The sequence below is a fragment of the Archocentrus centrarchus genome (genome assembly GCF_007364275.1).
Source record: "Archocentrus centrarchus isolate MPI-CPG fArcCen1 chromosome 18 unlocalized genomic scaffold, fArcCen1 scaffold_23_ctg1, whole genome shotgun sequence".
NCBI lineage: Eukaryota > Metazoa > Chordata > Actinopteri > Cichliformes > Cichlidae > Archocentrus > Archocentrus centrarchus.
In genome coordinates this window covers 2,483,396-2,497,273 of record NW_022060145.1, presented here as the reverse complement: position 1 = coordinate 2,497,273, position 13,878 = coordinate 2,483,396, and the positions used below count along the sequence as shown (strand labels likewise).

General features: G+C 41.4%; 1 protein-coding gene across 2 annotated transcripts in view; it reads left to right on the top strand.

The window, feature by feature from the left end:
- dock11 (dedicator of cytokinesis 11) overlaps positions 1-13,878 on the top strand; it is an 83,610-nt gene that overhangs the window by 29,958 nt on the left and 39,774 nt on the right. The window contains exons 19-33 of one of the 2 annotated variants that reach the window (XM_030722510.1): positions 1,624-1,716; positions 4,021-4,144; positions 4,220-4,332; positions 4,529-4,612; positions 4,693-4,782; positions 5,337-5,458; positions 5,548-5,617; positions 5,727-5,852; positions 6,156-6,227; positions 8,059-8,205; positions 8,722-8,805; positions 10,066-10,177; positions 10,570-10,608; positions 12,654-12,835; positions 13,416-13,529. In XM_030722510.1, the coding sequence (XP_030578370.1) occupies positions 1,624-1,716; positions 4,021-4,144; positions 4,220-4,332; positions 4,529-4,612; positions 4,693-4,782; positions 5,337-5,458; positions 5,548-5,617; positions 5,727-5,852; positions 6,156-6,227; positions 8,059-8,205; positions 8,722-8,805; positions 10,066-10,177; positions 10,570-10,608; positions 12,654-12,835; positions 13,416-13,529 (1,572 nt within the window). The remainder of the gene's footprint in view (positions 1-1,623; positions 1,717-4,020; positions 4,145-4,219; positions 4,333-4,528; positions 4,613-4,692; positions 4,783-5,336; positions 5,459-5,547; positions 5,618-5,726; positions 5,853-6,155; positions 6,228-8,058; positions 8,206-8,721; positions 8,806-10,065; positions 10,178-10,569; positions 10,609-12,653; positions 12,836-13,415; positions 13,530-13,878) is intronic. The other variant, XM_030722511.1, reaches the window with a different exon arrangement.

The window sequence follows — 13,878 nt, the reverse complement described above, 5'->3', positions numbered from 1 at the left end:
GCAGGGCTGATTTTATTTTTTCTTTTCACTTTTCTAGAAGAAGAGAAACAGAAATTCTTTGAGTTTAACCACCGAAACCTTTAGAATTTGAGATCCTCTTGGTTGAGAGAGATCAGTGAGCAGTCATGCATCTTATGTGTCAGCTAGAACACACACACACACACACACACACACACACACACACACACACACACACACACACACACAGATATGCCCAGACGTGGGTCAGACTGTGTTCCAAACAGCGCTAAAAGTACAGTGAGGCAGAAAGCTGTTTACAAACAGTAGCAGGAGCAGGCAGCACACCTCTCAGGAGATTTGATCAGGGTTAGCGGAAGCTTGGGAAGATCCAGGGGTTCACATAAGATACAGTCTGACTGGGAGGAAATTCATTTAGAGCCTTGCGGAGCGGCAATGTGAAGGCCAAAGAAGGTGGAATTCCCAGAGGATGTGAATTTAAAGTGCATTAATTTCTGCTGCTTCCTTTCTCATTGCGAGGAGACCGCTTACTCCTGCATTCTTGAGTTCACGTTTGAGCGCTCTCATTTCGCCCCAGTAGACAACACTTTTATTCATGTGTGGCACAATGCATGCGCTAACGTGCCACCCTTTGTGACAGATAAGATCCAAAACAGCTCCTTCAGCTGCACCTCGACCCCCATCCTGAGTCAGGCAATCGTGACGCTCATCAGCCTCCTTGCCTCTGCAGTGAGGGTATCTGAATGTGATGTTTTTCTCTAGAGGTACACAAACCATGCAGCACCTGCACTTCTGCACCTCATGATCTGAGACCGCAGATCTTCCCCTGCCTCCTGCCTCCTTCCTCTTCCACTTACAGCTTGTTTCCAGATTGTTCTGGGAATTTGAACCGGGTCCTCTCTCACGGAGCCTCTCCCATCCTCGGGGCTCGTTTCCTGGCTCCGGCTGGTTTTCTGATTCCAGCTTCTATTAGTCTAGATTTCAGTCACTTGGCTCCTGGAGCTCTGTCCTTTCTCTGAATAGCACTGCCCATTATTGTTCATTAGAGATGACAACAATAGTTAGCATCCTAATTAAAGCATAATGCCATCAGAAGGAGTCTGAATTTTCTTCCTCTGCTTTGTCACCCCTCATTAGAAACATCCTGAACTGGTCAAGCTTGATCTTGCTGTACAGATTTATTTTTCCCACACAAAGTCTTCCTGCTGTGGCTCAGCCTTAAAAGCGAGCATCAGAGATCAAAAATGTCCACATATGCAGTGTTTGTGGTTGAATTTTTAAAATATCTCAGTTATATTGTTGTTTATGGCATCACACTTTGGAGTCAGAGTGGTTTTCTGTCATCAGCAATCCAGCAGAGGAGGAAGGGCTCTGCTGCGCACTTAAAATAAGTTCATCAGTGTCGTGTAAGGTTTGAAAACCCATAGAATTTGTCAGAGTGAGGCATCTGTCCAGTCAGAGACCAAACGTTTTATGATTCCAGGTCTTTCTTTGCAGTTTTGCCAGGCTTTGTTTTAATTGTGTGATGCGTGCACACTCACCCTGTCTTTTCTCCAAATAATGCCAGTAACCACCGCTTTCTGAGCACTTACTCACCGCCGTGCCTATAAAATCAAAATGACCGATGTGCCTCGTGCCTTTCAGTGCATCTATGGCAAGCCGGGAGATTCACTCTTCACCAGCAGCACCTACGCGGCCGTCCTGCACCACAATCAGAGCCCTGAGTTCTATGATGAGGTGAGTTCACGTCGCAAGCTTGTCCTTATTTCATTCATGCACAATATAATTTCACATTTCCTATTAAATTAGATAAAGTTAGCATATTTAAAAAAGTGTGAGTGCTTCCAGAAACTGAAATTAGTTTGATTTGAGAAAGAAACTTATTTGATACCCCGGAAGTTTTTTTTTTTGTTTTTTTTTTAAGCGGCTGTCTTTGTGTTCAGTACTGACGTTCCTCAGGAGCACTGTGATAATCCCATAAATCTGTCTCAGGATACGGCTGTGATCTCACACTAGAGTGGCCCAACAGACAGTGTGCAGACACACACACACACACACACACACACACGTGCAAGAACGAACCAACACAAAGCCAGGGAAGCTCAGCAAAAGAGGTGCAGTCAAGATGATGGTAGAGCGATAGAGCAGAGGGGTCCATATGGCCCTAATATCAAATGGATTAGGATCTTAAGCACCCCCATGTACACCCACATGCATGCAGGAACGCACAAAAGCACACTCAGTGGGATTTACCTCCACATCAATGAAAATTTCTGCTTAAACATCTTTGCCCTTTAAAACCTGTCAACAAGTGCATTTATAAGCAACATATAGAATATATTTATAGTTACTGATGTTATACCAAGGATTCTGAGATGTTTTTTACAATCATACATGAAATTTGTTAGCTTTTCACAATCTTAAGGATAGATTTTGTTTAATTTACCAAAGAGAGTAAAAAAAAAAAGGCAGCAGCAGAATGATTCATGCTGTTGTCATCAATTTAAGAGTTGTGATATTCATTCGTGGCATTAAGAAGCTGTTTGTCATGTGTGCGATAAAGCTCTTTAGTTTGTCTGTACGCTTTTGTGTCGTTTCCTGCCAAAAACAATCAGCACGTGCTGGTCCCAGCGAAACTACATTTCCCTGCTGTCGCTGCCCTCTGGTGCCTCAGCGTCACATGTGCCTTGCAGGTTCAAGAGATGCGTATATCAACAATGCCCTGTGGTTAGGGTTTTTTTTATTTACACATTAATTACAGGACAAACACACAAACAAAACAAAGCTAAAACAATATAAACAACAGTCTGCTCTTGCTATTCAACACAAGGCAATCCCATCCTCTTCTTCATGAAGAGAAAATGGGCAAAGTGATTAAATTCATACCAAAAATGTCAAATCAAAAAGATCTAAGAACACAAAACTGTTACATTTGAATCTTTTATAAAGTTCAAAAAGCATCCTAAAATTCTTCAAACACCTTAGTGTTTATTTCAGTACATGTGTTATCCTCTATGGAAGATGATTTGACTTTTTGAGGGTGTGACATTTGTCCCAAACCAATGCTGTTAGCCTTTTGGCATTTAAAAAAAAAAAAAAATTCATTGAAGTTCAGTTTTATTCTAATTATGTTCTACTGGATACAAAGTTAAAAAAAAAAGCTTTCGGTCAATGGCCTCTCCATTTATTCTATCCACCCTGTCTGACACACAGAAACTGTACTTCTGTGCACTTAAAGCATATGGCTATGTTTTTTATTATTAGTAGCAATTTACCTTAGCAGGTATTACATATATTTGCATTAACCAGGTTAATGTGTTAACAGTCTGAGTACGAGCTCCAGTACACACCGAGTTCTTCTGCTTCAAAGTATTTAGCTTGTAATGTGAACTCTTTGATGGACAGAATTGAAACGGATGACGCCGTTTCTTAAACCATACTTTGTCCTAATATTTTTAACAGATGTTGACATGCTTTTAGAAAACTTCTCAGTAGCAATTAAAATAAATTATTCAGATTAACTCATGCCTTATTTCCTCCCAACATCGATGTTTTGATGACACACATTTTGAATCTTTTCAGGACCTTCAGCAGACACACAAAGTTTAAATCTATCTGGTTACCTCATATTAAACTATACTCGAACAGATTCGAGATTGCTGTACCAGTCTGCTTTTACACTTCTTTCTCTTTGTCACTGTATAAATACCTGGGAGGTGGTAGTTTTAGATGCCTTTTAGTTTATTTTATGTTAATGTGACCTTTTATTCATTTAGGGTCTGAAGGAAACCCTCACTTTCATATAATTTTTTGCAGGTTTCTTTAGCAAAAGAACCCCCCCCACAATGTGTAAATGATAATCACTAACTAATTACTAAGATGTGATGTGATGTGATGAAACAATTAATACTATTGTGTTTAATATACACCAATGTGACCAATAAAACATGAAGGCAACATTTTTGATTGGTGCTCTGCAAAGTAACTTGTAGCTTGTGGGATGTTGATATATAAAGATTAAAATAGTTCCACTGTGCGCAGGTTAAAATTGAGCTGCCAGTTCACGTGCACGAGAAACACCATATCCTCTTCACCTTTTACCACATCAGCTGTGAATCCAGCAGCAAGGCCAGCAGCAAGAAGAGGGATGGAGTGGAGTTACTCGGTGAGTCTTTTGACCTGATGAAGCTTTTCAAAGTTTTGCCATCTCCTAAAACTCGGCTGCTTTCATGCGTTTCAGTGGGCTACTCCTGGATGCCTTTGCTTAAAGATGGCAGGATGCAGTCGTTAGAGTTCCAGTTACCTGTGGCTGCCACCTTGCCTGCTGGATATCTTTGTCAGGACACCAGGAAGGTTAGACCATGTGCCTTTACACCAAGACTCGAGCACTGATGCTGACTCTTAAAGCCAATGGAAACATTCCTCTTACTGCTGTCATGATTGCAATGTTACAGCGAACAATGTTGTGTCAGTTTGTAGTGCTGAAGGAAGATGCTGGAAAGTTTGCTAACGCTAATTCTGTTTTGTCTATTATTTGTTCTTTGAATAGTTTCAACCTGATATCAAGTGGGTGGAAAATGCCAAGACACTGTTCAAAGTGAGGACCCATGTAGCATCAACGATCTATCCTCAGGTACAGCTTGATTCTTTAGTTTGGCGCACACATGGAGGCAGCTGCTTTCAATGACGCTGGTGTTCTTTGTGTTTCCACAGGACCTCCACCTACACAAATTCTTCCAGCACTGCCAGCTGATGAGGACCACATCAGAGGGCAACCCAGCAGAACTTATTAAATACCTGAAGGTGAGATGCTGTGAGGCAGTGCGCACTCAGTATCTCAGCTTTAGGCCATTTGCAGATATTGATCACTTACCTCCACTTTGTCTCAGTCATTCAGCAGTGCAGATTGATCATTTACTGTACTGCATGCATTATTATAGCTAGTTGGGAGCTTCACAGAGCCTCAGTCATTCGACAATCAATATACCTTTCAGTGGTGCATACAACAGTCTCCACTGATGCAGTAAAAGACTTCTCATATAGTTGTTATAGTTCTTTCTGTTGGCCAGCATAGGGCAACTTCTTTGGTTGCAAAAAGAAGTGCAGTTATATAGAAGCAACAGCTCATGTTCTAGTTTCAAAACTTAAAGTACTTAATAAGACATGATTTTGTCTTTTTTAGTCAGAAAGGATCATAAAGAAGGGTATGCTTTAGGATGGGTCTGCCTTGTGAAAGTCACTATGGCATGGGTGTGCTGCAGTATCACTATATTCAGCTGCAAAGAATTTCACATGAGATTCTAGTAAAGATTTGGGAGTCAAAAAAAAAATGACCTCCTCTGGCCTCTTTCCTGCAGTGCCTGCATGCCATGGAGACTCATGTCATCATCACCTTCCTGCCAACAGTTCTGATGCAGCTGTTTGAGGTCCTCACAGCAGCCACCAAAGAAGCCCATGAGATTGCTGTCAACTCTTTGCGGTCAGTTAAAAATCAAATGTGGCATCAGTGCTTAGTTTTTACTGCTGATAAACACATTTAAATTTAATTTCCACGCTGTGTGCCTTCAGTGTGGTCATACATATAGTCTCCAAATGCCACGAGGAGGGACTGGAACACTACTTGCGCTCTTTTGTTAAGGTGAGCTATCATGACAAACACTGTTAGGCAGTGCCAGTTTCTGCTTGTGTCTGTAAATTAAAGTGTCCCCCCCCCCCCCCCCCCCCCCCCCCCCCACCTTTCTTCTCAGTACGTGTTTGTAACCAACAATCCTGCGTCGGGAAACTCGGTGACCACTCATGAGGTGCTGGCCACAGCTGTAACAGCCATCCTCAAACAGACTGCTGATTTCAACACCAGCAATAAACTGCTCAAAGTGCGTACTCTGCCCTGTAGACCGTGTGTACTCATATAATTCCTGTGTCAGTCCACTTGTAGTACCAACTTTCAGCAGCAGGTGGTGCAACGCCCTAAAAATGGAAGTAAATGGGTCTGACAGTTGGTGTCGCCAGTTTCAGGAAAGAAATCCTTCAACATGTAGCTGCTTGTAGGATACCACGCTTCCCATCACCGTTTTATCTCGATGACGGTTTTCCCTGACACACTCTTCTTGTTAATGAACTCCTATTATTTTCCAAGGAAACTTGCGTAACGATTAATCCTTTGCTCCTTTCTGCAGTACTCTTGGTTCTTCTTTGAAACCATGGCTAAATCCATGGCCCAGTACCTGCAGGAGGAAAACCGCATGAAGGTTGGTATTAAGTGTTGTGCTTCACACCGTGACACTGAACAGTTTATGACTATATAGTCTTTGATTGAAATTCTTATCCAGACTTGGATCTTATAAGCAATCCAGTCCACATAGGACATAACATATTGTTGTGTCCTATGTGGACTGGATTGCTTATAAGATCCAGTCCACATAGGACATAACATATTGTTGTGTGGTGATATGGTTATGTCCATATAAGCATATATGATGCTACAAAACACAGAACCTCACAGACATCCAAAGAAGGCTCAGTGTTTATTTGTGTATACTAGTCTGGGTTCCATCTGGAGCTTATCCAGAAATGCCAGATATTCAGCAGCATCCCGAGCTGTGACTGCTGCTGTTAAGAAGACGTTACCTAAGTTATTTAAAGAAAATATATACCTTCAGTCGTATTTATATGCTGGGAATATAGATAATATATAGATAACATTGCTAATATGACAAAAAATATTTACCCCCTTCCTGATTGCTTATTTTTTTTGCGTATTTGTCATAGTTAGATGTTTCAGATCATCAACCACATTTTAATATTAGGAAATGAAAACCTAAATAAACACAAAATGCACTTTTTAAATGATGATTTCATTTATTAAGAGAAAAAAAAAAAAACCTGTCTGGCCCTGTGTGAAAAGGAATTGCCCCTTAAACTTAATAACTGGTTGTGCCAAGGGTGGCGCAACCAGTTGAACTGCAATCAAGCGTTTGCAGGAACTTGCAGTGAAGCTTTCTGCCCCACTCTTCTTCAGAAAATTGTTTTAATTCAGCCACATTGGAGAGTTTTTGAGCATAAGTCCAGACTTTGACTCGGCCACCCCTGAAACTGTCATTTTGGGGTCTTTTAAGTCGTTCAGAGGTGGACTTGCTGGTGTGTTTTGGGTCATTGTCCAGTTGCATAACCCGAGTGTGCTTGAGCTTCAGGGCAAGAACTGATGGCCGGACATGTTCCATCAATTACGGCAAGACGTCCTGGTCCCGAAGCAGCAAAGCAGCCCCAGACCATCACGCTACCACCAAAATTCTTGACTGCTGGTGTGATGTTCTTTTTATGAAGTGCTGTGTTTTAATCAGATGTAATGGCAGTCAAATGTGAGACAATCCTTTGTGTTCTTTTGGTCAGCAGTGTGGTTTTCTCCTTAAACTCTGTCATGGATGCCATTGTTGCCCAGTCTCTTTCTTATTGTTGAATCTTGAACTCTGACCTTAACTAAGGCAAGTGAGGCCTGAAGTTCTTTAGATGTTGTTTTGGGTACTCTTGGTGTAATTTTGGCACGTCGGCCTCTCCTGGGAAGGTTCAGAGCCTTAGAAGTGGCTTTATAACCCTTTCCAGATGTCAGTGACTTTGTTTCTCAGCTGTTTCTTTAGATCCTGGCATGATGTGTTGCTTTTTGAGATCTTGTAACCTACTTCACTTTGTCAGGCAGATTCTATTTAAGCGATTTCTTGATTCAGCAGTTCAGACAGTAACCAGGCCTGAATATCAGCTCTCCAAAATTGTGGTTAATCACAATTAATTTATGATTGAATGGGGGGGGGGGGGGGGGGGGGGGGGGGGGGGTTACTTTGTCACATAGGGCCAGGTAGGTTTGCATAGCTTTATTCCCTTAATGAAATCATCATTTAAAACATTTTGTATTTACTTGGTTTAACTTTGTGTAATATTAAAATCTGTTTAAATGTTAAAATTATGTGAAAAACTAAGAAATCAGGAAGGGGGCAAATACTTTTTTTTCACAGCACTGTATCTGTCTTCATAATGTTTATGGCTGTTTGATGTATCATGACATGCTAGTCCTCCCCATCTCTTCAGATGCCACGGCCCCAGCGCTTTCCGGAAAGTTTCCACCAGGCGCTTCAGTCCCTGGTGTTGTCCATTATGCCGCACATCACGATCCGCCACACAGAAATCCCAGAGGAGGCTCGATGCATCAACCTCAGCTTGGCGAATTTCATCAAGGTGTGAACTCCACATGCTAAATGTGAAACCAGCTTAAAGAAGGCCTCTTGCTTTCATTTCCAGCTGGATATTTTTTTATTCATGGATGCTGCTAGAGTGGGTTTGCATGATTAACAGTTGGAAATAATCCTTAGTTATCTTTTACTGGGCTTTGGTGTAGTCCCTCAATTCATCCCTTGACTAAAACAAACTGTTTTAGCAAAAAAGTGCCTTTAAGAGAGCATTTAGAGCTAACTAAAGCCCCTTTCCCCCCAGAGGGATACTTTAAATTTGTTTATTAATAAATTAAGTCTATTATGAGTGCAATATTGTAGTAGAGTGTGTATGACAGAAAATAATTATATAAAACAAACAGGTTTACTTTCATTTTAGTAAGGGGTATTTGAAGGGTATTTGTTTTAGCAGCCTGGACTTGCACAAGTTGCCTCTTGCCTCTTTCTTCCGTGCCTCACAACACAACAGCTCTGTGGATTTCAGACAAAAGAGTGACTTGTTTTGTCTGCTTTCTGTCCTCAGAGGTGCCTGACTGTCATGAACAGAGGCTTCGGTTTCGGTCTGGTCAACCACTACATGTGCTATTTCAGCCTCAAAGATCCCAAGGTGCGTGCCCTGCAGAGCAGAGCAGACACACAGCTTCACACATTTAGGAAGAACACAAGACATTGGATTGGAGGTGTCATTTGTACAGCGCAGGGAATATGTGACAATCGAAGGCCACTGAAAGGAGAACAAGGTTTATAATAGTTGTCATTAATAAATGGTAAAATTGATAGGTAATCAATAGTTTATAATTATTTAACTGTTACTTATGTGCATTAATTTTATTTCTTTGTGCAATAAAAAGTAATAATTTCATGAAGTATACACACCGTTATCGATCATAACTGATGTGGGACTTGTTTGTGGGGCATCAGATACTGATGTTTAGCTAAAGCTCATTTTTTATAACCAGCTGTCATAAAAATAACACACAAAAATAACACAAATCCACAGAACACTGTAAGAACAAGGAACTGAGAAGAACTGGGGGTTTAAATCCACACAAGGTAATTAGGGAGAGTGGAGACAGCAGGGAAGAACAGGTGAACCAAATGAGACTAATGACACGAGGGAAGCAGAACCAAACCCAGAACACGTGGGACAAGGGACCGCCAAAATAAAACAGGAAGTGACCAAACATGACACAAACGCAGACTGGACAAAACACCGGGAAGCACGAACAAGGAACACTACAAAACACAAACAATCTGACCAAGACACAAAAACTGAACATGGACACAGGTGATAACTAAACGTGGAAACAGAGTCAGACAAAACAAAAGGTAGGTACACAGCATGCAAAGACACAGGGGAGGTGGGATACCACAAACTGAAACCCAAAACAGAACTCGTAACGCAAGACTGCTATAAACTAAACACACTCTACAAAAGAGGAATAACCAAGGCTCCTGAAAATAATATGATTTTAAATATTCTGAACATTAATTCCAAACTTTGTGTTTGTCTACATACAGCATACATTATTGATTATTAGCCAACCACAGCTGCAGTTTAACTGAATGGACAAAGGTCTAAATTGGTTTGAAGTGTGCATTGTGGCATTTTTGTAACCACCTCCATGTTGTGTGTGTGTGTGTGTGTGTGTGTGTGTGTGTGTGTATATATTTTCACCCTGTCCACCCATGCTTACATGTTAGTATCTGGGTGTTTGATCTAGTTTTTGATGTTTGAATTTGTTAGTCAAATGTGTCGCTCTCACAGACCCCCCCTCCCTCCCCATGCAGGCTATGTATACCCCATAGTGGCTGACCAAAATTTGCATGTTTGTGTGAGAACCACACTCTCATATGTTCGCCACAGGTGCTGACTGAGATGAAGTTTGACTTCTTGATGACAGTGTGTAACCACGAGCACTTCATCCCTCTCAATCTGCCCATGGCTTTTGGGCGCACCAAGCTGCAGCGGGTGCAAGGTACGTATTCCTGCACATGTATTCACTGAACCCACTTTCACATGACCCCAGCCCCTGACCTCGTTCTGACCTGCATCCACCACACTGATCCTATTAACCTGCCTGATTGTTTGGCCCATGCGGGGACACACACACACACACACACACACACACACACACACACACACACACACACACACAGACATTACATCACACCTACCTGCTTTAGATCTCGAATGGCTTAACGAGTTTAGCCAAAACTCAGATCGTGCAACACGTTTTACACAACCACTGAAGCAAACAAGTGTGTGCTGTGGAAATGCTGCATGGATTGTTTACAGTTTGACCCCGAATGTCTTTATTTTTACTCCACCCCTCTCTGTTTTTTTTGTGTGTGTTTTGCTTGTGGTCAGATTTTATTCCGTATGCGACGGAGCTTTTTGGCCCTGTAGGTAGGTGAAGCTCACCGCACCATCAACGCCACCACGTTTGCTGCCATGTACAAACACCTTGCACATGACTGCTCCTCCTATCACCTGCACTAACCACACCTGCCGTCAGTATCCTTTTTTTTTTTTTTTTTCCCCCCTCATAGGCACTCATCCCCCTCACACTCAGAATAATGCTAATGCTGGGCTCTTGCCTTCATTTTCCTACTAGGTCCTGAGCCTGTGATTTGTAGAGGAGAGGAGCTGGGCTGTTATGGGAATCGACTTATCCTCTTTTCCTAATGCTTAATTCACATGATTGTTGTAAACACCAGTCAGAAACATCTCTCATGAAGCTGCGGGATCTCTCTCTAGCTTTCCTCTGCCCGTCTGTCTCTGTCTGCCTGCCCGTATCTGTCATTAGTGAAGATAATTGGAGATGGTTTCTGGTTTCCAGGCTGCATTGCCTGTTTTTACTATTAACCCAGTGTTACTGTTGTAAAACTCTATGCCATTCTTTCTATTGAGCTTCTCACTTTTAGTAGTAGTCTGTTTATTTATTTCTTGTTTCTGAATAATACTGAAAGATCATTTCCAGCAGATTTCCTGATGAATTATTAAAGTCCTCTCTGCTTTGCGTGTTCTGGAAACATTCATTTCCTCATGAATGTGTTCTGCGAGTTTGTTGCATATCGGTTTTGAGTGATGCACTTTGAATGATTGAATTTGCCATGTTTTGCTTCTATAAAACATGAATACTGAACAAAACTCATCATCATATTGTATGAATTTGATGTCTGTAAGGTGTCCTGAAAGGTGCCATAAAAAGTTTTCTATACCTCTTTAAGTAAACCGGGATATAAAACTCTTGAGATAAAGAATTTCTTTGTGTGAGGGTTTCCTGGGTCAGGATGTGCAGTATTATCTCAGGGTGTTTTTAATAAATATTTATTTGGTAAAATATGCAGTCAAGTGACAAATTAAAGGAAAAAAAAAAAAGACAGATTCTCCAAGTCTTTGGAGCTCCAGTCTTCCAAAAAAAAATTCCTATTTCTGCAGTCTTCATAATGCTATCCAGCATGTTGGTCCAGAATCTCCTGTAGCAAGTCAAAGCATATTGTTCCCACATGTGAGTGTAATCAAATACTTGTCAAATATCTTATTTACTTATATTTACTCGTATGCTTACTTCCAGTTTTAATTCCATATATGATTCTATCATGTTCCAGGGGAGTGAGGCAGATATGGGATTATCATGTTATGGCGAGGGTTGTAATTCCCAGAATTCCCTTCAAGGTTAGAAGGGAGTTGTCATAAATGGTATGAAGAGATCTTGTCTCTTGCAGGTCGTCCATAGACTTTCCATGTTTGTGTGAATAAAAGAGACTGATAAAATTGAAATCTCCGTCTACCGTGAACTGATTTCCACGGCATAAAGTGGAATGGGGGTGCAGCGGTTGGCGCTGCTGCCTCTCAGCTGAATGTGCTGGTCGTCTGAGGAGTTAACAGAAGCTTATCATCTCAGTCTTTTCAACCAAATTGGCATCTTTCCAACAACCTTCAGTTTTTTTTAACTTTTCAACCAAATCTCAACATTGTTTGGATACCCAGCAAAGCTGCCTTCAACTCCCTTTCATTGGGTTACGCTGGGTAGGATTATACTGGATTGATGCTGCTGTATCGTGCTTACCTTTATTTCACTAAAATTTAATTTGGTTCCTTTTTTTTTACTGTTAATAAGTCACAAAAATCGGGAAGTGTGTGGTGTGGACTTCTTGTGGCTTGTGAAGTGAAGCATACCAGTTAAAGTTGGAGAAGCGCTGCGCTTAGGGGCTCAGCCAGCAAGTGTTTTGCACAGCTGTTGAGGCCAATCATTTAGGCTTTTCCTTTAACTTGTCAGCCATCTGTCACTTATATTAAGACATCATACATTGATTAGCCATTGGGAAGAAATGGTGTAAGAAGTAGATGCGATTAGAAACACATTTTACCAGAAGAGAATTTACAGCTAGGAAATTGCACTTCAGCCCATCTTGATACTCTCTCACTTCCTGTCTGCCTAACCACAGAGCAGAGTCTGGAGTTCAGCCTGACGGAGGAATACTGCCGGAACCACTTCTTGGTGGGGCTGCTGCTGAGAGAGGTGGCTGAGGCCTTGCAGCAGGCGCCCGAAGTGAGGCAGCAGGCTGTGGGCATCCTCAAGAACCTTCTTATTAAACACGCCATGGATGATCGCTACACCGCTTACAAGGTTAGGCAGGGTGGGGCGCTTTAAGATGTACAGTAAAGATAAAGAAACAAGCAGAGGCAAGAAAAACAGGAATGTGGAATGAGAAAAAGGCAGAGCAGTGGATCATTGTTCACAACAATACTGTTTCAAAAGCAGTGCACAAGTGCAGGTCAAGCATTAGTTATCAAAACATTTGACTTTATTTTTGTTGCACTGACATTTAAAATCATAAAAAGTCTCTTGGGAAGAAGTCTGAATGCAAGAATTTAGGAGCCGTAAGTTATTAACAGAAGACATCCCCCAAAAGTTATTTCAAATCAAATTCCCTACTGAATTAGTTTGGATCTTTCAGCCTTTACCGATGAAAGTTAATATTTTTTATGACACAGTTCACCAACTGTATATAACTACGGATCTATTTTAGTTTAACATGTTTAGTCCCAACAAGATAGGATTGTCTGTTATGCAAACAAGCTAAGTTAAGGTGCGGGCATGTTGACAGTAACATGAGGGCATGCGCGTTGTTGACATCGACCTACTATTTTCATCTCCTTTTACATGTTTCATTAATTATTTCGATTGTTTTGTATTTGTGTTTCAGAACCAGCAGGCCAGGATCTGCTTGCTGTACCTGCCACTTTACGAGCTGCTCTACCAGAACCAGAAGCAGCTGTCTGCTCAGCCTCTCACCTCCAGTCCGGGGCTCGGCCTCAATGTGAGTCACCTGGCAATGCTCGAATCCTGCAGCATTTCACACACTGCTAAAAGTCAAATTCATGTATGAATTGGCATTTGTTCAGAAGTATCTTCATTCAGCCGGAGAGGAAGATTTATTCAAAGAACAACGATCTTAGTTCAGTGGAAACACAAGTGGTCCAAAGTGTGTGCCAGACTTTGTTGTTTTTTTTTTTTTTGTGGTTGGAAATGAAGTCAAAGTTCTTCTAGATACAGTTTATTTATTTTTTTATTTTTTTTTATTTTAATCCAAAATGTGTGTCTCACATTGCATGACTCACAGCTGCATCATCTAGTTCAAAATTCTGATTACAGTCCTGCAGGTCTCA